This window comes from Eschrichtius robustus, chromosome 2 (genome assembly GCF_028021215.1).
Source record: "Eschrichtius robustus isolate mEscRob2 chromosome 2, mEscRob2.pri, whole genome shotgun sequence".
Lineage (NCBI taxonomy): Eukaryota > Metazoa > Chordata > Mammalia > Artiodactyla > Eschrichtiidae > Eschrichtius > Eschrichtius robustus.
The window spans coordinates 88788716-88812911 of record NC_090825.1 but is presented as its reverse complement, the minus strand read 5'-3'; the positions used below and the strand labels follow the sequence as shown (position 1 = coordinate 88812911).

At 35.5% G+C, this 24196-nt stretch overlaps 1 protein-coding gene across 8 annotated transcripts in view; it reads right to left on the bottom strand.

Annotated features, from left to right (window-relative positions):
• Positions 1–24196, bottom strand: part of FER (FER tyrosine kinase) — a 462076-nt gene that overhangs the window by 240765 nt on the left and 197115 nt on the right. For all 8 annotated transcript variants that reach the window (XM_068535703.1, XM_068535705.1, XM_068535706.1 and 5 more), the window contains one exon: positions 3043–3135. In XM_068535703.1, coding sequence (XP_068391804.1) covers positions 3043–3135 — 93 coding nt within the window. The remainder of the gene's footprint in view (positions 1–3042; positions 3136–24196) is intronic.

Below are 24196 nucleotides of genomic sequence, written 5' to 3'. Positions count from 1 at the left end.
TGGTTGCACAACATAATGAATATACTAAAACCACTGTGTGTACACTTTGAAATGCTGATTTTTGTGTTGCGTGAAGTATATCACAATAAAATAATTTAAATAGGCGTAAGTCTGCCATTTTGCAGGGTTTTTAAAAAATGTTTTTTATGAAGAAAAAAATCATTTATAGCAATTAAAAATTTTCCTTCCTCTATGTTACCTTTACCAAACTAGAATACTCCAAAAAATACTAAATTATGTCAGAAAAAAATTTTAAATTACAATTAAGGAGCCTCTAAATTTTATCCATCTTAGATTATCATACTTAATACCTGAAACCTTCACATTCGCAGTAAGACTTAAAACCTCAGTTACCTCTGTAGTCCAGGGGAAAATCTTCAAATAAATAGGATATCTAACACCTTACAGAAATAGTTCTGTACCTTTATTCATAGTGTACCACAGTGTCATAAACTACAGACTATCTCAATCTTTTTAGTTCATGAGATTTCTGAATAAATCAGGCAATATCAAAGGGCACTTAACTGATGGAGATAATGATTGCCATAATCATGAAGATAAAAATGTGATCAACTGGGGGAGGAAGTGACCGTTCCCTAGAATTCTCAGTTACAGAGAGAACATATTCTTAAATGAAATGGGCATTTATTTCATAGCTTCAAGATGTTGATAAATTTATTAAAAATGTATATCTGAATGAGGCACATGTTTTGTGGGAAAGGCACTTCATTTCAGGTAAAAGCAGTTTGTAGACACCAAATTTTAACCTATATCAATCACTGTCAATTTAGTAATTTTACTGAAGAATAAAGTAATTTTATTCTTCAGTAAAATTACTTAAGAATTTTATTAAGTAAAATTACTTATAATAATTTTACTTTTAAGTTGAGAAAACAATATGTAAATACTTTCAGATATTTAAAAAGTTACGGTTTATACCAATTAATTATGAAGATTGTACATACTATACCTGACACGCTTTTAGGAGTGCCAACCCTGTACAACTTCATCTTAATGAACAAATAGGGTTTTTTTAATTTTAGATGTAAATCAGTGTGTCTTGAAAGAAAAAATCTCTCTCGTCCTCGGATCAACCCTGATTTATCAAAACAGGCTCTGCCTAGAGCCAAAAGCTGAACTTTCCATAACAATGAACTTCAAAGTAATGTAGGCAGCATGAAGTCTCAGAGCCACTGCGAACTCCTAGGCACCTGTCTTGAGGGCACAAGGTTCTCAGGCAGCCCAAGTTGTAGGGAAAAAAACAAACATGGGAAATGGTACCCCATTCCCACAATCATAGAATTCTTATTTTTCTGTCACTAGCTAAACTTTTTAAGCTCTAAATTCCACTCTCCTACATTTCCATCTAAGAATAAAACTAAAAGAAACCTTGAGTTTATAATGAGCCTTGGCTCTCAAGTATTTCAGACATTTTACTCAAGTCAAGCTTGATCTTTAACAGCACACAGGAAGAAAAAATGGTGGGGGACACCTTTCACAAATCAGCTATTAGGTGCTGGCACAAAGACCTCTGACCTAAGTGAAATAAAGGTGAGTTAATGACAACTTAATTATGCCCTGTGTTTCACTGACTCATTTTAATGTTAAATAATTTTATAAACGGTTCACTGAGGTGTTTGAACATTTCTTTTCAAGAACTACATTTGTTTTTCTTTTTTAAAAAACTGTTTTTAAATATTTCCTTTTAAGAACTGTTTTTCTTTTTTCTTCTAATAAAAGTTATCAAAAGACTCTCTTCATAGAGTCTCTGAAACTTCTTATAAACTCTTAATCAAGTCTCCTATACTTTATTTTGACTGTCAAATCATAATAAACCAAGTCCTATGAACTACTATTTATCTGTAAAGTTGTAAATTTAAGAAAACAAAAGTAGGAGATAAGATTTGAAAGAGACTTACTCTATCATGTAGCCCTTGCCCATAATTATTTTTATTTTCACTTGCTATTTAATGCCACATGAGATGGTCTGCATTAGTTCTACTTCCATAGAACACTTCAGCATATTGGAAGTGACAGTGGCAGCATCAAAGGTTAAAATCTATCTCTTTTATACAAAAATATAATTTTCTGCTTTTTTGTTAATTAAAATACTTGACGCTTTGCCGCAATTGTACATAAAAGATTGTTGCCTGAGTGGAATAAATATGGGAACATGTGTTTTACATTAAAAAGGAATTAGAGCAAATAAATCCAAAATGTGAATGGACATTTAACTAATCTAAGGTTAGGAAACACTTTCTTTTTCTAAATAAGAGGAGGTCACATTGTCTTAGCTGAACTTTTAAAGAATAAGAAATGATATTAAGATATTATTCTGTAGAAACTTCACAAGATGGGGGGAGAAGCATGTAATTGATTTGTACTGAATATTGTTTTAACCATCATTCAATAAAATATTATTATAAGGCTCTACTGTGAATGAGGCATGGCTAGAATAAAAAGTTTGATAATTTAGTTTTATAGGTCATGAAGGAAGAAAAATACTTTGTAATTTTATATATAAATGAGATAAGAATATTTTTTATCTTGCTTGCCTATAGCTGCTATTACTAGGGGTAATTAATATTCTATGCATTACTGTGATGTGCCTAGCCCAAATTTCAAACGGACTTCAATTATCTAATTAAAATGTTCTCAAAGGTATGAACACACATATAAACTGATACATTTTAAAAATACATATACAATAATCCCTATTATAAAAACATGTTTCACTGTAAAAGAAATTTGTTTATATTTTTCTTCTAATAAAGCCCCAAAGTACATAAAATACTCCCTGTAACTACTTATATGTAGTACAGAAAATCTACAATACAAGTTTCTTTCTTTCCTGCCTACATCACTGTTACTAGGGGTTTTAATATACACATATATACACAGACTCATATGCCCACAAAAAGTTAAATTGTGTACTTACCTTTCCATTCATAAATACAAGTTTACATATTATATTCATTGGTATATCAGAAAGAAGGTAGACAATGACTATTTTCAGTAGCACACAGAGTTCATCCTACTTACTGTTGAAGAGCCCAGTGCAGACTTTGGAGACCTAATGATTCCAGCAATTGAATGACGAATAGACTCAAATTTGGATAGCCTCTCCTTTCTTTCCTGGAGAGATTAAGAAAGAAGCCTTCAGCAGTAGTAAACTATCTAGTATATACACAGTTATGCTAGGTATTTAGGTATTTATCCACAGCTTATGTCCATCCACTCTGTCTTCCAAGTAAATAAAATGTAAGCTTCCTAACATTAAGAATTAAAAATAACCAAACGCATATGAACTCTATAGCATTTTATTTTCCTGGTCCCTCAATAAATGTCATGATTTGGGGAAAAATAAGAAAGAAATAGAAATTCATGAGATGACAGAAAACAAGAAATGCTAAGGAAACACACAGAAAACCAAATACTAGCGCTCAGAGGAAAAAAAAAAGACACAAACTAGAAGGAACCAGTCTAACAGAAAATTTCAGATGGTACTGTAGTTGTGACATATTCTTCATAAATTTAATTACAAAACAACTGCTGTATATGCCTTACTCCCCACTCTTCCATTCTCCACATCTTGGCTATACCTTTTTAACAGTTTTCGCCTTCCCAAATGTTTTTATTTCAGAAGATTTCTCAAGCACTAGAAATAGATTTTTAAAAAATCCCAAACACCCCAGCTCTTCCAAATGACAGTCTATTTAGATGCCATGGTAAATTACAAATGAACAACTTTAACCAAAAAGCACAGAACAGTTCTCAAAGCAAGGCTCTTAAAGGAGGCACTAAGGTAGAAACGATAAGGTTCTTGATGTCAGAAGGGAAAAAGAGTTTAAGTCTGGGCAAATCACTTAACTATTCTGGCTCTTAAGTTTCCATATCAGTAAACAGGAGGACACTGGACTAGATAAAAATCTTCATCTCAAAAAATTCGTGACCATTGTTCAACTCCCCAATCACGTGCATTGCATTGATCATTGATGAAACTTTCACAGAAGAGCTCCACTGCATCAGGCTGGCAACCAGAGTTACTCCCCTTAGGACAATTAGTTATATCCTGCCTGAGGGTGCCCTCAGAACTTGTTCCCCAATGGAAGGATGAACTAAGGAGAGTGAAAGGTAACAATGGAACACTTTTTTGTTAATAATAGCTTGTTGAAGCAATAACCATATATTATTTCTTACAGACTTCCGTAAATAAACTCAACCTAATAACATTCTTAGAAGGAACAATGCAAGTGATTATTTGGCCCTGTAGGAACAGTCAGAGACTTATTCAAGCCAGTAGGCAATAAGATTCAAGAAAAAGATAACATTCATGCTCAAACTCCAGGCTGAGTGCCAAATATCTTTGGGACTACTTATGCAAAGCAGCCATGAAATTTGGAGGGATTTTGTGAGAGATAACTACAGGGAAATTATAAGGCTAGAGAAGATTGTCTCCTGAAAAAAATTCTAAACTGTTGATAACTCTATAACATAAATGAAATACTTCAAATATCAATATGTCCTTCATAAAAGGAATGCATTTATAAATAAACAAATAACTTAGTCTTTTTCAGATATTGATTTGCTGGAGAGAATGAAGGATACACAGTTTCAATTCCCATCCCATCACGGTATACAATTTAAGTATAAAACAGTTTCTAAAGGATTTATTTTAGCAATTGGGTTCTGACTGAAGAGAAATCATTTTAGAAGTATTCACTGCCTAGTAACCTAGTTTGTCATGCTGTCTTTTTTTCTTTGATGCTTGCATATTAAGAACATTTATTAAAAGAAAACCCCCTTGCTAAGTCAAGCATTTTCATATTTTGAAATAATGAAATTGGAAACTAAATGTGCAAAAGGAACATTTGAATGATTAAGATTTTGTCTTAAAATAACAATGCTAAGGAAATTTATAGTATAACAGAATGGAGTTCAACGAAACCTAGGTTGTAAAGCTTTCTATCATTCTTCCTGCTTTCTTGACTCTGTAACTTCTTAAATGATTTCTCCAGGGACATAAATCCCAAGCCCCAGGCTATAATCAGCTCCCTCCCTGTTCAATACCGAAGTATAATTCATGTTCCATGGAGATTTTCTCAAATGTATGAGCAAAAACGTATTATAATTCTTTTAATAAAGTATCCAGTAGTGCAAGATGTACACCAACCAGTTTCCTTTTCAGCACCTCACTGACTCAACAATTTAAGTACTGATAGGTTTTGCTCAGTGAGCAACTGTGCATTTCAGTTTTTTTTAAAACTTACAGTACTATGAGTTAAATTATCAAGACATCTTAACTGAAATTCTGCTTTTAAAACAATTAAGGGACATAATAATAGGGCAGTACATTTATCTTCTTTGCTTAAACTAATAAATTATAAAACAAAGAATACATTATGGGGGCTTCCCTGGTGGCGCAGTGGTTGAGAATCTGCCTGCCAATGCAGGGAACACGGGTTCGAGCCCTGGTCTGGGAAGATCCCACATGCCGCGGAGCAACTAGGCCCGTGAGCCACAACTACTGAGCCTGCACGTCTGGAGCTTGTGCTCCGCAACAAGAGAGGCCGCGACAGTGAGAGGCCCGCGCACCGTGATGAAGAGTGGCCCCCGCTCGCCGCAACTAGAGAAAGCCCTCGCACAGAAACGAAGACCCGACACAGCCAAAAATAAATAAATAAATAAATAAATAAATAAATAAATAAATAAATAAATAAATACACAAACAAACAAACAAAAAAGATTTTTAAAAAAAAAGAATACACTATGATGAGAATGAAAGTATTTCATTAGAGGTCCCTATGTCTAGTAATCAAGGCACTTTACCAGTTTCAGCCATACCCTCACGAAGCTCATTATTCTATTTAACAAATTATTCATTATTCATCATTATTATTCATTATTCCCAAGCTCGTTATTCTACTTAATACACTATTTTGAACAGATCAAAATAATCCCTGTGTATGCTGAACATGTCTTTCTCACAGCAGCTTCCTTATCTCTCCTCCCTCTTCCCTCTCTGCCTCCCATTTTCCCTTCTTTTCTCCTCCCTCTCTTCCTTACCATAATGAATGCTTATAATATTAGCTATTATTATTACTATTTGGGTTTTACTAATATTGACAAGGACATTTGGGCTGCTTCCATCTTTTGGCTATTGTGAATAGTGCTGCTATGAACACTCATACACATGTACTTGGGTATCTGTTTTCAACTCTTTCAGGGATTTATCTGGGAGTGGAATTGCTGGGTCATATGGTAATTCTATGTTTACCTTTTTGAGGAACAGCCAAACTGTTCTTTCACAGTGGCTGACCCATTTTACATTCCCACCAGCAACGGATGTGGCTTCTAACTTCTCCACATCCTCACCAACACTTATTATTTCTGTTTTTCTGATTATCATCACCCCAGTGGTTGTAAAGTGCTGCTTGCATTTATTTTTTTTATGGATATTTTCACAGGATATAGAATTAAAAGTCGATGGCTTTGTTTTTTCTTCCAGCACTTTTGTCTTCTGGTCTCCATTGCTTCTGGTAGGAAGTCAGCTAAAATTCATGTCATTATTCCCCTACACATAATGTTTCTTTTTTCTCTCACTGCTTTTATAATCAACTAGGAAATAAGTACATGTTTTTTTTTTTTTTTCTTTTAATTATCCTGCTTGGGATCTGTTAAATTTCCTGGACTTGTGGGTTGAAAATGTTGGAAAACACTTAACCATTGTCTCTTCAAATATGTTTCTACTCCCACCTCCCTCTCTCCTTTCTTCCTTAGATTCTAATTACATGTATGTTAGCCCTTTTGATATTACCCCATGATCTCAAACACTCTATTACCTATTTTTCTCTTTTTGCTTCATTGTGAATACTTTGTCAACCTGTCTTCAAAGCTCACTATAATTTTCCTCTCTGTGTCCAGTCTACTGACAAGTCCATCTAATGAATTGCTCAGCACTGATATTATATTTTTCATTCTACAATTTCTATTTTTTGTAGCATCCACATTGCTGCTGAACTTCTCCATCTTTTCATATACATTGTCTATCTTTTCTATTAGATCCCTTAGTATTTTTGTAAAAGCTACATTAAAGACATTGTCTGATAATTCCAATACCTGGGCCATATCTGAGTCTGCTTATTTTCTTAGCTGTGGGTCACATTTCTTACTTTTTAGCGGGCCATATAATCTTTGATTGTGTGCCAGATGGTTTGTATAAAAAAAACAGTAGAATCTGAATTCAATAATATTTACCTCAAGAAAGAGGCACACATACTCCTTTTTTCTGTCAGGCTGCTAGAATTGGGGCTGTAGTTAATAAGTTGGGCCTGGCCTCTGCTGCTGCTCTGGTTTGAATTAGTTCACCACCAGCTTCAAATATTTTGGGCTAGATCAAGAGTTTTTCTTCAGCTAGGAATGGAATCTGAGCCCTGGCAAGATTCCAGCACCCTCTTTTTTTGGGGGGAGTGTGGGATAGGGGGGCACTAGGGAGTTCTCTTTACTCTCCAGGCTCACCCACTACTTTATATATCTAAGATAACTTTCTACCCTCCTTCCTAGCCTTTGGAAAGCCATTGCCCTGTACTCTGTGAAGACCCAGAATTCCCTGAAGAGAATCAACTTGGGAGGGATTTCGTATTTTCCTCTGTTGGTGAAAATCCAGAGTGCTCAGTCCTCCTGTCCAAAAGCCTCAAACACCACCCACACCCCCAACAACAGCGTACCACCTTTTTGGTGTGGGGAGAACTTCATTTGGAGTATCTTTCTCAAGTCTCCTTCTCTGATTCTCTGCTCCACTTGTGGAAGACCCTTGAGTAAATGCTGGTGAGTGGATGCTGCCTCACTGTGGGGAGGGCTCCTCCAGATTCTAATCTGCCACACCAGCCTACACACTGTTCTTACAAGTTTGTTAAAAGCTTGTTGAGTTGACTTCTCCTTATTCCCTTTGATGGAAGTTTCCTCCTATCACTCAGTTCCACCAAGGATGGAAGTAGTCACAGGTTTTTTGTTTGTTTGTTTTTGGGTTTTGTTTTCGTTTCCTATGAAAGGCTTGCCACTTTCTGGACTTTGGTTCATTTAGGTTTCTTTCTGTCCTCAGATCCCTGATGAGTATTTTTTTTAACTATTATTTTGTACCTTATCCTCCTTATTTTGGTTATGAGGTAAGAATGAACGTCTCTTGTGACTTTCTATATCCAAACAGGATGCAGCATTCATATGTGTTTTATTAAGACAAGTAACCTACCAGTCATAATTTTATTTACCTTTATTCACAAACCAAGAAAATAAAAAGACACAATTTAAGGGTCTTCAGTATGACAAAGAAGCCATTAATTTATCAAAAGTTACAGACTTTAATTTAACTACCATTTTCTAAAGCAGTCAATTATCACAACAGGCCTTTAAAGACTATGTTCCCCAGAAGATTATTTAAAGGGTTAAACTCCAGACAACTCAAAAATTTTGATTGTTATTCTGTTTTGGTTTTCTTGTTTTTTGGGTTTTTTGTTTGTTTGTTTGTTTTCTTTTGTTGATTGCTCTTGGGGGGTAGGGGAGATAAAGTTTATTGGTTTTATATTTTCTGCAGAGGACCTCACAAGGACACTATAAAGACTAATATGTACATATTTCATTTCTGTAAACATTTTAAGTTTCCAACTTTATCTAAGAAGTTTCATGAACGGTTTTACTGTTTGATATTTTCATACTGCACATGTATCAATAATCCTCTTATCTGTTCAGAGCTCCTTTTGTTACTGGAACTAATAACTGAGAACATTTCAAGTTTCAAGGCCTCAGTCGAGACTTTATTAGAATGGAATCAGCAACTGCAGGACCCAAAAGAAAATCATGACTAAAATAACAAAAAAGAATAAATTTTAAAGAAAGGAATGTGGCGCTTATAATGTTACGCTTCCATTATCAGCAAATAAAATCCAACTGGGAAACCTGTTTTAGAAAGAAGTCAGTTAGGTTCTAAGCATTTGTCTCACTCTCAACCCCTTTCTAAGAGAAACTTCCACACTATGGGATTGCTGGTACCGCCTGCCTGAGAATGAAGTTAATAGATAAAAGGTGAGAAATGAAGACAGACAAATTCTTGATGACATGGTTTGAATTTCTGGATATATCCAGTTATGTGAGTGGATAAACTCTCTTTTTTGCTTTAACTAATCTGCCTTACTTGACTGCTACATAGAATGAATACAGCAGGCCTTCCTAGAATATCCATGAGTAATTGAAGATTTCTAATAAACGATTACAAATATCACAATTGTCACTAACAAAATAATGCACTAACATTTTTAATGTTTTGGACACATATTTACTTTCAACAGGAAAATAAATATTTTAATATTGAAATACATTAACATAAATGTAACAATTATTTGCAAAATAAACACTTACTATGTTGTGATGATTACTCTTACTTATTCCCATTAATTTAACAGTTTCAGCACATGACACAGAAAATAACTGCTCAACATGTTGGTGAAAACCCTAGTTTAGATGGTTATTACTAGATGTTATACTACAAAAGGTTCAGTAATTCCACAGATTTTAGAACTGCTCAGTTAAACAAATTTAAACAGATTTCTTAAATGCAACATGTCTCAGAGCCTCAATAATGCATTAGTACATGCACTCTTTTTTTGGAAGAAATATTATTCTGCAAAATTCACTTCAAGAAATGCTGTCATGAGGCTTTCATTATGAGGCAGTAGGAGGCAAAACATTCTCCTCCACTTTACATCAGTCATGGCTTTTTCTTGGACATTATCTTCACATGTAACAGCTCCAAATTAACTAATTCCAGCTCCTCTCTTTCTGGCCACAAGCACTTACCCCACTGGTTTGCTTTCACCAGTTCCGCTATAATCATTTTCCAACGTCACTGAAACCCTAAGGCTCTGAGTCTCCTAATCTCTCCCAATCAATCACCTTCTCATTTCTTCTCTTCTTTTTCTAACTGAGATGCCACGACACATCATTTCACTGACACTTTTGCCAATATTCTAAATTCCCTTGCTCTCCTGTCTCTTAGTTGTCCCCAGGCAGCAAACCCTAATGGTGGATCGATTCAACTTTCTGCATTCAGCAACTCACCACTGATGGGGAGAAGCACATGATTATTACTTCAAAAGAGCCCTAAATATCTGACATACTATGAAATTTCTCTGGCCAACTCACTTCTTAACTCTCCCACTGCCGTTGTCAACCATTTCAAACCTTTCTTACTTTTCTTGTGTCTAAAACCACCTTGTTCTACCCTCTACAGCTTCTTTAGAAGGAAGCTACAAGCCAGCAACTCCTTCAACTTCCCTTTTCAAACCTACAAATCCATTCCTTCTCTTTCCATTCTAACCTCTTCCCCATTTGGAAACATGAAGCTGTCTCTCTCCCACCAAGGGTGACCACTCTACTTGTACCTCATCCCTTCCTGTCCTCCCAAGGACTTTACACCTTAAAAAAACCTAATAGATTTCTCTTTGATGTACTGTCCCATCAGCTTTTATATTTAAGTTGTTCTCATAGGAAAACAAGGAGAAGAGGTAGTAAGAGAAAGGAGGTGGGAGAGAGAAATGAAGAGAAGAAAGGATGAACCTTTCCCTTTACCACACATCCTGCTCCAGCTGCTGCTTGCTCTTTACAAAAAAAAGAAAAATCCCTAAAAGAGTTATCTATGTGAGCCAGAAATCTCAGGACCAAGTCTCTATTCCTATACAATAGGCACTAATCTGTTTAAATTAATAAAGCATCCATTGCATATACTGGTATTTTCAGAAATTCATTCACTATTTCATCACTAGGCAATAAGCAGAGCAGAATCAATAAGTGATGAAGAGCATACTGGCCTAGAACAGTCAATATGTAACTCCAAATATCATACTTACTATCAGGAAGAACTTTGATTAGGTGTCATCGTCCAAACTACAATTTTTCAGCTGAAAATTTAGAGTGGGTATTCATCAAGTAACCATATCAATGGTTTCACAAAATTATTAAAGGTACAATAATAGTACAATAATTCCAAATATTTAAAATTGTATTTTTTATTAAGCAAAATTATTACATGGGAGAAAAAGTTTAGAGATATGAGAATTTGAACATCCCCTAAATCCCCTTGTTCCTACTGAGTTCTCCAGAGATTTTATAACTAGCGTTGTCTATCTCTGTCCTTATAGAGGAAACCTTAATTTATACCTATCATAAATGCACATAGAAAATATAATAACAAAGAAAGTATAGCCCAGAAACACTAATCGTATTTTCATCCATCAGTTTGAGGTAAAAACTCTATATAGCTCTCTGAGCACAGAGATGACTGAATCCTCAAAATAAGGCCTCTCCAGGAAGGTTTCCTGTAGTTACCTCACTCAGAGCAAAATTTCATGAAGATTCTAATAAAAGTAACTGAAAGGTTATAAATGGTGTTTAAATTTTTATTCCTGATGAATTTTTCATCCCACAACATTCTTTTTGACTTTGATTATATACTTTCTATTTCAATATATAACTAGAGTTAAGAAGTGATTTGTTCAGTTGGAGTGGCAGCCCTAAAAATTGAGAGGCTATATTTTATTTAAATAATGGCCAAAGGGAATGTCAAATGTCTTGACTAAACTTCCCTAGGTTTGCATGACCTACACATTTTAGAAAGCACAGCTTTTAAAGGCACCATGATTGTTCTTCACTGTCTTCATTCCTTAGGCAAGCTAACTCTTGTTTCAAGATACACATTGGAAATATTTTCTCCTTGCCAAGCATTAACTTCCTACCTTACAAGTGGCTGCAATGTGTTTTACCTGAGATTCAGAAAAGTTTATACAGAAGAAAATTTTCTTATAAAGGGGAAGGAAAGCTGATACAAATATTTGTAATGTCTAGTAGCAGTCAGATGGATTCACAACTTCTCAGGATGGGTAAGGAAAAGAGGAAGTGGTTTAGAGCCAATCTAGGTCTACTTAACACAAATAGCTATGCTCAAAGGTACATAGCAAGCTCAGCAGTTATTTTGTTTTGTTTTGTTTTTACATATCCAAGAGAATTAGAATAATTCTATATAGGTGTAGGGCATTTGATTCTAATCATACTTTCATGGCCTTAGACATAGCAAAAATTTTTCCAGAGCCTCAAAACACTATCTAGCCATATTCAGAGTTTCTCAGAAGACAAAGTTCACGCCTCAGAAAGCATTTCACCCCCCCTTAAGTCATGATAAGCTCACAATTCACATTTAAAATTCGACGAGCATAAAGAACTTTATCTCTAATGGATATGAAGCTGAAAGAAGACAGGTATTACTTTTTCTAATCTTCAATATAAGACAAAAATATCAATGATTTCCTTGGCCATAGAAGTCATTGAAACTATACGATTAGTTTGTAATATTTCTAATTCAGAATACCTTTGCACAGCTATACTTTATTCCAAGTAAAAACTTAATCTTTTACCGGTACTACTCAAATTGTAGTATAATATCTATAGAACTGACTGACAGATACATAAGATTTTCATTTGAAATAGTACCAGGAGAAACAGCAATTCAATAAAGGATGAATCTTAATTAAACAATAATCCTCTTTATCAAAGGATAAAGAAAAAAGATTATCTCACCAAAAAAAAATTTTTTTTTTATTTTAAAAAGGAGTCTGGAATTTTCCTCTCATTAAAAAATAAAACAAAAACAAACAATCAAAAAAAAAAAACCCACCAGATACAATATGAAAGCATTATCATAAGTACCTTAGCCTACTTTCTTTCTGCTTCATGTGATAAAATAAAGCAGATGAGTTAATGGAGGAAGATTATACAAGAACAGCAGATAATTAGGAAGTACTCTATCAATGGGTGAAAGACCAATGACACCCACAATGATCAATCTCAACATTGGGATAGCAGTCCAACTAAAATATACTTTATTTTCCACAGATCATTATCCTAACTTTTCCTTCCCTCTGAAACTTAGCTACCTGAAAGTGTTGATAGAAAAAAAAAAAAAAATCAACTATATAACCGTCTCTGCTTATGCCTTGTTAGCCACTTGCTTCTCGTGTCACTGAAATTTTAATTTGCTCTCCCACATGACCTCAATGTTGCCAAACCCACTGGGTACTTTATTTGACTTTCCACAGAACGTTTCCCTGTTGACGACTCCCCTCTTTTCCCTAGGCTTCAGTAACATCACTGCCTCTTGGTTTTCCTCCTATCTGTCTGGTTGTTCCACCTCATTCTCCCTTACAACATCCTTTTTCTTTGCCTGCCCCTTAAATGTCGGTCACCCAACATTACCATCCTTGGCCCTCCTATCTTGCCCCCCCGCAAAATCAAACACATTTATCTCTATCACTTCAATTATCATCTGCATGCTGATGATGCCCAAAAGCTACATCTCTAGGCCAGACCTCCAACTAGAACTCATCATCCTTCCCCCAGTCCAATCTGCTTCTATTCCTATGAGCCTTTCTTTTGTGGCTAGCGCCGACAACTACAGAATTCCGAAGGCAGAAATCTGGAGGTCAATCTTGGTATTCCTTCTCCCTCATATCCATATCCAATCAGTCACCAAAATCAGAAGTTTGTAAAATATCTCTAAAATCAGCCCCTTTCTTTCAGTACTCCCTGATGTGACTTCAGTTCAGGCACCAGCATTACTGCCCTGGATTGTTCTTTGCTCCTGTTCTCTACAAAGCCCCGAGTGGTCTTTGTAAAAAGGTAAATCAGACCATTTCACTCTGCTGCTTACTATCTTGAATGGCTCCCCCACTGAGTTCACAATAAAATCCCAATTCACACAAAAAGGTTTTTCCATAATATAGCTCCTACATACTTATTCAATCTCATCTCTCTCCACTTAATTTTTCATACCTATAATATGGTCATATATAAATACTGAAGATTTGGAATGCACCATATTTTCTTTTACCGAAGTGATACATGATGCTTCTTCCTTTTCCTGAAATACTATTCCAAAATTTTTCTTTTTTTTTTGGCCTGTCCACCTCTTATTCCTTCTTCAGGCCCAAAGCAGACTTTTACCCCGAGATCTGGCACTCTAAATCAAGAGTATTCTTTTTATGTTCTCTGACAGTACCCAAACTTTACTCTCGTCACATTCTTGTTATAATTATCTGTTAACTTCACTCAACTGTGAGCTCCTTGCGGACAAGGACTTTATCTCATTCAGCTTTGTATACAAAGCTGAGACAGTGCGTGTGGCATATTGTACTTTCCAAAATGGCCTCAACAATATCTCCATCACACATGCCCTTTTTACCATAAAAACTCTGACTCTTCTTTCACTGAGAAGTGGGGCATATGTTCTCTCCACTTGATTTTGGGCGAGTATGTGACAATCGTGAAAGGGACACTACATGACTTCTGAGGCTAGGTCATACAATCAGCTTCCTTCTGGTTTTCTTAGAACATATACTCTTGAACCTAGCCACCTCAAGCTGTAACAAACATCAAGCAACCCAGAGACAGATCTACAAGAAGGTAAACAGAGCTCAGTTGAACTTGCAGCCAGCAGCACCCAAACTGCAAGTCATGTGAGTGAACCACTTAGGAAGTGGATCCTAATGCCTCTAGTCCAACTGTTACAGTTTATGGCACGTGGAACAGAGATAAGCCTTCCACACTGAACTCTTCCCAAACAGAGATTCATGAGCAAATGAAATAACTGGTTGTTTTAAGCCTTTAAGTTTTGCAGTGATCTGTTACATAGCAATAGATCATCAGAACAGTGCCTGTCATAAAGTACACACACACACACACACAGTGGAGTATACATATGCACAACACGTACTAACACATATACATAAAGTTTGGTGAATCAATGAATACATTTTCCAAATCAATTTTACTCCATAAGTTAGATTTGGTGGACAGAGGAGAGACTGTTGCCAAATATTTTAATTAGAATAGTTAAAGTATCTTAGCTTTTTTAGCATTACAAAAACTGATTCAGAAAATCAAACACAAGAAATATATAAATTAGGGTAAATGTCCTCGTAATCACCACCCAGTTCAAGAAATAGAACTTTGCCAAATACTGCAGAAGGCCTCCAGGTGACAGACAGGTCCCAGTCACAACCACCTATATCCTTTCCTCCAAAGTTACCACTATCATGCCTTCCACAGTAAATCACTCACTTGCATTATTTTTAGTTTTATTTTTAGTTTTTAGTGTGCATCCCTAGACACTATACTTTTACTTTTGAACATTTTTAAAATTTTATTTAATGTATCTTTAAGCATCTTTTAATCAATAAGTTCCCTCTCCATCCCTATATTTTCCTTACAATTCAGCTGTTTAAAGACCCAGCCATTTTGGATGGACCTAGGGTCTGTCATACAGAGTGAAGTAAGTCAGAAAGAGGAAAACAAATATCGTATGCTAACGTATATATATGGAATCTAAAAAAAAAAAAAATTGGTTCTGAAGAACCTAGGGGCAGGACAGGAATAAAGACGCAGACGTAGAGAATGGACTTGAGGACACGGGGAGGGGGAAGGGTAAACTGAGACGAAGTGAGAGAGTAGCATGGACTTACATACCCTACTAAATGTAAAATAGATAGCTAGTGGGAAGCAGCTGCATAGCACAGGGAGATCAGCTCGGTGCTTTGTGACCAGCTAGAGGGGTGGGATAGGGAGGGTGGGAGAGAGACGCAAGAGGGAGGGGATATGGGGATATATGTATACGTATAGCTGATTCACTTTGTTATACAGCAGCAACTAACACAACAATGTAAAGCAATTATACTCCAATAAAGATGTTAAAAAAAAAAAAAAAAAAAGACCCAGCCATTCGACTCAGAGTTTTCCACAGCATGAATTTGATGATTTCATACTCATGGGGCAGTCCAACATGTCCTCTGTCCTCTTTTCTACAAACTGGCAGCTAGGATCAGAGGCTAGATCACACTTGGATTCAATACCTTTAGTGAGGTCATGGTGGCAAATATCAGGAGACAACGTCTGGTTCTCTCTTTTTGTGATGTTAGCAGCTACTGATGATCAATGTCTACATCCACTAATTCATGGGGTATTGTAAAATGGTGGTATTCCTTCAAATTCTATCATGTGTTTCCCATTTATTAGTTGGAATATTTCTATAAAAAGATGCTTTCCCTCATCAATTATTTGGTTAATCAGCAATTATCTGCTAATACAGTTCATATAGGAAAGGCAGGATAAATGTTTAACTGTATTATACGGATATATTTTTTAAATTCAAAGTCTTTGAAACAAGAATTATAAACAAATCAAGATAAGTTAAAATATACTCATTAATGGAATAATAATAATGATGGTGGTGATTAAGGTAAATATAATCAAAGCTAATATATAACAAACTTTTGTAAACGGCCTTACATATATTAACTCACATAATCCTCACAAACAACTTTATCAGACAAGTACTATTATTTTCTCTTTTTTACAGATGAGGACACTGAAGCACAGTTAGTAAATGACTGAAACAAGATAGAAGCATGGGTAATGTCTTTAACAGCATTTAAAGGTGGTCCAGAAATAAACATACACATATTCTCAGGTTCACTGATGTATTTCTATGGAGTCTTATAGGGTTATCTCTGTTTAGCACCATGATATTTAGCTATGTGACAAAGAGAAATGATTCCATAAAAAACTTAGAAAGTGGATAATCAAGGGCTGACGCTACACTAAACCTAGCCCTAGTTATCTGTAACTCTTTTAAATTCTTTTCCTTGGTCATCTTCAACTTCCCATCTCTCTTTGGATGGGAAGTTTTAATTCAAGTAGATGTTTTAAGTTTTTTTCTTATCCCTAACTTGTCCAAATTCCTAATATGAAATTCAGTATACCAAAGTTCTTTTTCTGACTTAAGAAAATTCATATTTACTTTTCTGGCTTAAAATAAGTTATTCCACCTTGGGCTTCAATTAAACTTATATTACAGTACCTAATGCATTGATATAAGCTAATAACTATGTTATTATAAAGATAAATTATAATGATTATTTTGCAAAGGTTAACATGAGAAATTGGCTCTAAAATCTTTCATTGCAATAATATTTTCTAAATGTCTGCTGAGATAGAAAGTTCCAAAGATACTACATAAAGTAATAATCTCTGTATCAGAACAAGGTATTTTAACTGGGTCTCTACAATTTAATGTATATAGATATTTGGTCTACCATTTACTCATGTTTACTTGTAAAAATTATTATTCAGAAGTCCATTTATTTGAATTACAAAAATACCATACTACTGGAAAAGATTTTAAAGAAAAATCCAGATACATAAATAAGATACTGGCTGGCACGTTATACAAACTTTTCATTATTTTAAAGCTTTTACACAAGAGTGAACGAGTAAAATGTATAACAGAAACTATACCAGCCAATGGATACTTAGCAAAGCAATTCAACCAGCAAAGTACTCAAGCACACTAAATCATCTGACTGGTAAAGATTCTTGAAAAACTAAGTTTAAATAAAACTGTATTTTTAAAGATTCAAATCTGCTAGAAATAACTTTGGTTATAGAGTTTATCCTTAAATTCTTATAACTTTAACAAAAAGCATTGTTACTTAGATAATATTAGGTGTAAAAAATTAAAAAGAACTCATTATTTTGAAATGCATGTTGAAGAGAGATAAATGAAACAAAGTAGGTTGCACAGATACAATGTTAATCATTTGGCCTAATACTAACCAGAATGCATAAGAGTGTAAAGACAATGTTTTCTTAACCAGTTTTGCTTTTACATTAACGATACTTATATAAACCAGGAGAGAAAAAAATGTACAAGTACATGGATTAAATCTCATGTGGCTAGTCTGGATGAGACCTATTACTGATACAATTTCATACTTCTCCCTTCAACAGGCATGTACCAGTTTACTAAAATTCATCTGACAGATAAATATAAGAATGTAATTTCACCAGAAATGCAACATGCAGTTCTCTTAAATAAGACATTTGGTACAGATTTAAATGAGAAATCTGTGTGGGATGGCTATTCGTGATTAGCTAACTGGACTATTCAAGTACAGTTATTATATTTACCAAATAATAATACATTTTCACTTGAGACTTAAACAATATTTTCACGTTCTTCATACCAAGGGTAAATAAGTATACCAACGAAGAATGTGTATCTTCTCAAATATAAACAATTAAATATAAGTCATCAATATAAAAAAGGGATATTCTACTACATAGAATTACCTCAAACATAGAGAAAATATTCAATATACTTTTAGACATTGCATTATGAAGTTGCTATGATAGTCTATGAAAATTTACAAACTATTACTAATAGGCCTACAAATGTATTTTCATGTACAATTCTCAATTATACAATTTCCTAAACATTCATTACCATTCCTTGACTACTGACAAATGTTTATTTTGGCATGTAATATTAAAAATAAATTTTTAAAAATCTAAAACTGTATTTTAAATCTGCCTTTTTGAAAAAGAAACTATATTACCTAAAAAGAAGTGCTTATTGTTTTTGCCATAAAAGCAATAAAAAGATAAAAATAACAAATTACCAGCAATATTATATTGACTGGCACATTTTTTTCTGTAAAGGGCTGGACAGGAAATATTTTAGGCTCCTGGGCCACATGGTGTCTGTCACCCCTACCCAACTAGGCTGAAGCCTGTGTTCCAATAAAACTTTATTATGGACACTGAAATCTGAATTTCATATAAATTTTACATATCACAAAGTAGTCCTTCTTTTGATTTTTTTCAACCATTTAAAAATGTAAAAATAATTCTTAGCTCATAAGCCACCCAAATATAGACAGCAGGCCAGATTTGGCCCATGGGCCATAATTTTCCAACCCTTATTATGTCACTTAAATTACAGAAACTATACAACAAAGGCTATATAAGCAGTTGTTAAGAGGACAGATTCTACAGTCAGACTGGGGGTGTTCGAATCCTAGCTCTCCTACTTGCAATCCATATCAAGTTTCCTAACTGTACATCAATTTCCTTCTCTATAAATTGAGAATAATAATAGTACTGCCTATTAAGAATAATAATAGTTCTGCCTAATAGGGTTGCTGTAAGGATTGAATGTGGCATGGAAAGGACTAAGCAAAGCTCCTAGCACTCAATAACTAATTAACCCTCTCTAAATATGCTGCTGCTGCCATCTTCAAAACACAGGAAAAGTTCTGTGTTACACATTATAATATGCAAAGGCATTCTACTTCCAAATGTCCACAGGCAAAATTAGAGAAAAATCTTTTAAAAAATAGTTACAACATTTCAGAACTGGAAGATACCATAAAAATAATCTTGTTTCACCAGAAGTTCAAAGATGTTTTTGGTTCAAGTCTGAGTTAAAGTCAAAACGAGGACTAGAATCAAGTGTCTCTATCTGTATTATGAGACCAGAAAGTCCTGTGTTTATTGTATCCTGGTAGCAATTTCGTAGACACTTACTGACCAAAATTTAAACAACATTCCTTTTTGAGGGGTTTGGAAAGGAGTACTTGGGAAGTATGAGGCCAGGGGCTGGCAAAAACTACTCCAGGCAGACAAAATAGCAGAGTGATTGAAAGCAAAAATTTGGTATCAAAGCTGGATTTAGGGCTTCCCTGGCGGCGCAGTGGTTGAGAATCTGCCTGCCAATGCAGGGGACACGGGTTCGAGCCCTGGTCTGGGAAGATCCCACATGCCGCGGAGCAACTAGGCCCGTGAGCCACAACTACTGAGCCTGCGCGTCTGAAGCCTGTGCTCTGCAACAAGAGAGACCGCGACAGTGAGAGGCCCGCGCACCGCAATGAAGAATGGCCCCCGCTTGCCGCAACTAGAGAAAGCCCTCGCACAGAAACGAAGACCCAATACAGCCAAAATTAAATAAATAAATTAATTAATTAATTAATTTTTTTTTAAAAAGTTGGATTTAATTACAGCTGCTTGACCCACATAACCTTGGGCTAATTTATGTAATATTTCTGGGGCTCACAGAATAGGTACTCAAAAGATATTTGAATGAAAGGCCAAAAGAACTAGGCTTCTCTCAAAGTTAAGGGTCTCACCTACAACCAAAGCTTCAACTTTTGAAAACTTTCTTGATAATTAAAGAGAATAATACACAGCTGTAATGGGTTGGATGTGACACCCTCCCCCAAAAGATATGTCCACCCAGCACCTGTAAATGTGACCTTTCTTGGAAAAAGCATTTCTGCAGATATAAGTAAATTAAGGGTCTCAAAATGAGATCGTCCTGGATTGTCCAGGTGGGTCCTAAATCCAAAGACAAGCTTCCTTATAAGAAGACTTAAACAGAAGAGGAAAAAACACAGAAGAGAAGGAAATGTGAAGAAGGGAAACAGGGATTGGTGTGATGTGTCCACAGGTCAAGAAATGCCAGGGTTTGCCAGTAGCCAACCACCAGAAGCTACAAGGGAGACATGGAACTGTTCTCGCTCAGAATCTCCAGAAGGAACCAACTCTGCAGACACCCTGATTTTTAACTTCTGGCCTCTAGAACTGTGAGAGAATAAATCTATGTTGTTTTTAAGCCAGCAAGTTTGTGGTAATTTGTGAGAGCAGTCCTAGGAAACTAATACACAGCTGACAAAGAATCACTGAATATTTACCTTGTAAAGTGATCATCAGCTATTCTAAACATCAAAAAAAACCCCACCAAAATCACCCTTATATGAATTCTATTCATCAGGAAAACTGGTTAAAAATTGCATTATTCTTATAAATTCTATACAGTGAGATTAAAATGCGCATATACGCATTTTTTATTGTTCATTTCCCACTCCAGGTTTTAGAACCTAATCTCTGACCAAGGTTAGGTTGCTGACCAGCAACACCTTGCCCCCAAATCCACTATCAGAAGTATAGCTGCAGTCCCAAAGACAGTTTTTCTCAACAGGAACCCTGATAACTCCAGAAACTATACAGCAATACGCACAGCTCAGCAGTAGCAAGGTCACAGGACTGTCTCCCTCTGGCTTTTCATTCATTTACAGTACAGTAGCTGGAACAGTGGCTAACTTTTTTATTTGCTTTGCTAGCATCTATTTTCATACTAATTAGCATATGCGGTTTTTACATTTTGGGGTCCAATATTGTTTCCGATAATAAGGTGCCAGCAAAGAAAGAAGGAATTTCAAAGGCAACCAACTACTAAGAAAAAAAAATAAGTTGATTAGTATAAGTTTACACAGATAGGGCATGTAGTAAAAAGATTAACATTGAAAATAAGTATGAAAATTACTGGTCCATAGTCCTTATTCTATCACACTTTTTTCATGTTTTATATAGAATCAGTGTTAGAAGGAATCTTCCAAGCTAGAGATTTTTCTACTTCAACATTTTCACTCATAGCAGTTGAGAAAATGGAGATCAGAGTAGGTAAGATGACTTGACTCATGACACACATATGATGACAAAGCTAACTCCTTTTTCCACTATAACATCCTAGATTACATCCACAAAGTTAACCAAATGCTGGGCATTTGGCCCAGCATTACATCCACAAAGTCAACCAAATGCTGGGCATTGGTCACTCATTCAAAAATTTAGGGTGGGGTGGGGAGGAAAGGCTCTAACGACATTAAAGTAGAAATGTTACATTGAAACAATTACTACATTCAAATTTATAATATTTAGTATAAAACTGTTGTTCATTTACACCAAGATGCACTATTTTGAATACCATAACTCAAGGAATGTAATAAAAACAGAAAAAGACCAGTAAATCTTAATTACAAATAATTATAAGACTGAGGAATGCTGCTAATATGAAGATACACTCTCTCACACACACACACGTGCACACACACACACACACACATACACACACACACACACACACACACACACACAGCCGTTTGGGACCCGAAATGGCGAAATGTTAGATATGACCGAAATTGTATCTGTATCAGACAGATACAATTATCTTTTTTTTTTTTTTCACTAAAGATAAAACACTAAGATAGGGGAGAGGCCTTTGAATACAAATACAGGAAAGTTTGGATCCACATGTCAGAAATGCTTCATTCAGTGCCTATAAATTCATTAAATCTCAAAGTAGTGAGAACCCAAATGATTTTAAGTATTCTCAAATACATGAATAAAACATCACTATTGCTAAAGTTTTAGGGGCTATGTCAAAGAAGACAGTCATAATACACTGCTTGAAGTCTCTGTGGAAAAAATATTGACATGCTTAGAAAATGACTCTAACACTGAAGGTAGCTAACATTTATTGAGCACTAACTATGTGCCAAGCACCATGGACCCTGTCCATGCAGTCTTCTGTACATTTAATCATCTATAACACTATAGAGCAGGTCCTGTTAGCCTCACTTCATAGATTAGAAAGCCAAAGTTTGGAGTGGGTAAATAACTTCTGCAAGGACAATAAGAAGTTCTTACTCAGAATACTAATTCTTACACTCAAACCTGTAACGTAATCTAAATCACATCATTTGTTCTCTTCCCTACACTGATTGGGTAGCAACAATATAATTTATAGAACCAAAGGATTAATATCTAGAATTTTTTAAAATCAGCTTCAGCGCTCTAAGAATTATATATAGATTCAAAAAATTACCAACAAATTGTCTTAAGGCTTTAAATGTACAAAATAAAATCAAATAGCTAATTATCATATCTTAATGAGTAGAAATTAATACTTTTTAAAAGAATAACTTACTTTAAAACTAAATGGCACTAATGAGATGCCTCATTTGACCATATCCTTAAAAAAGATTATCCTCACAAATCAAATTTGTATTTCTGTCTTCTTACATAGTTCAAAATGAACATAATCTGGCCTTATCTTGCTGAGTCAAAACTATAAGACTCTGTTTTGGAATTTCTTCTATCTGTATTTTGTGCCTTTTTTTTTTTTTCCCAGATGCCTCCCTTGGTGTTAAAATATGGGTTATCACTTATTGCTACTGACAATTCTTGATTCCACTCCTCCCCCTCTCCTCCACCACCCCACGCCTGCACTCGCTATTTACCATTTGCTCTTTCTAATCTACAGTACACTGAGAAATCATGAAAATAAGTTCATTAGAACTGCTTCCAAATAAGAGCAGAAAATTCTAAGATTCTTTCTGATCTTGATTATGTGAACTTAGTTACATTCATCTGTGAAATCCAAATAGATTATTTTTTCTCCTACTTCTAGTTTCAGAGTAGAGGTCACAGAAAGAATGACCTATGGAGAAATTGGGTGTTTTTCTACTTGTTTCTAAGTGTAAAACTATACCTGCATGCCTTAAATGTGGGTAGTATTTCCAGGTTTTTACTACCATCCTGGAAGAAGGTATTGCCAAATCTCCTAGTCTCTATTCAGTTTTCATTTTGCTTGAGCTCTGTGGAAGGCAGATTTCTCAGATGGCCTCTAAAATTCCCACCCCTTCGTATGCACATCCTGCATGATCACTAGGATGGTGATATGGTGGATTTCACGCCCATGATTAGGTTATGTTACGTGGCACAGCTGACTGTAAGAAAGGGAGAATATTCTGAGTATGCCTGACCCAATCAGGTGAGCCCTTAAAAGAGACTGGCCTCTTCCTGAAGGCAGAGACTTAAAGCTTAAGAGAAATTCAGTGTGAGGAAGATTCTCCATTGCCGGAGGGGACTACATAGCAAGGTATTCTGGTGGTCTCTGCGAGCTAAAAGTAGCGTACAGTTGTCAGCCAGCAAGCAAACGAGGACCTCAGTCCTCAAGTGCAAGGAACTGAATTTTGCCCCAACCACATGAGCTTGAAGAGGACCCCCACGCTTCAGATGAGAATGCAGCCAGCCAACACGCTGACTTTAACATCATGAGACCCTGAGCAAAGAGTTGGGTCAGGCCTGGACAACACAGAACTGGACCCACAGAACTGTAAACTAATAAACAGGTCCTGTTTGAAGCCATTAAGTTTGTGGTGATTGGTAACACAGCATAGAAAACTAACACAAGCCTTCTCAGCATTTGTGTCTTACTGATGGCTCCTTGCCTGAAATGCTTCTTTGTGTGACTCTCCTCTTTCCTCTCTCTTGTCCCTCCTTAGTCTCCACTGTGAGCCTTACTTGCTCTACCCACCTAGTTCCCCAAGCTTCTGGTCTTAGCCTTTTCCTCATACTGTACCATCTTCCTGTGTGATCACTCTCATTTTTTAACAAATGTTTGTTGAACAACTACAATGTT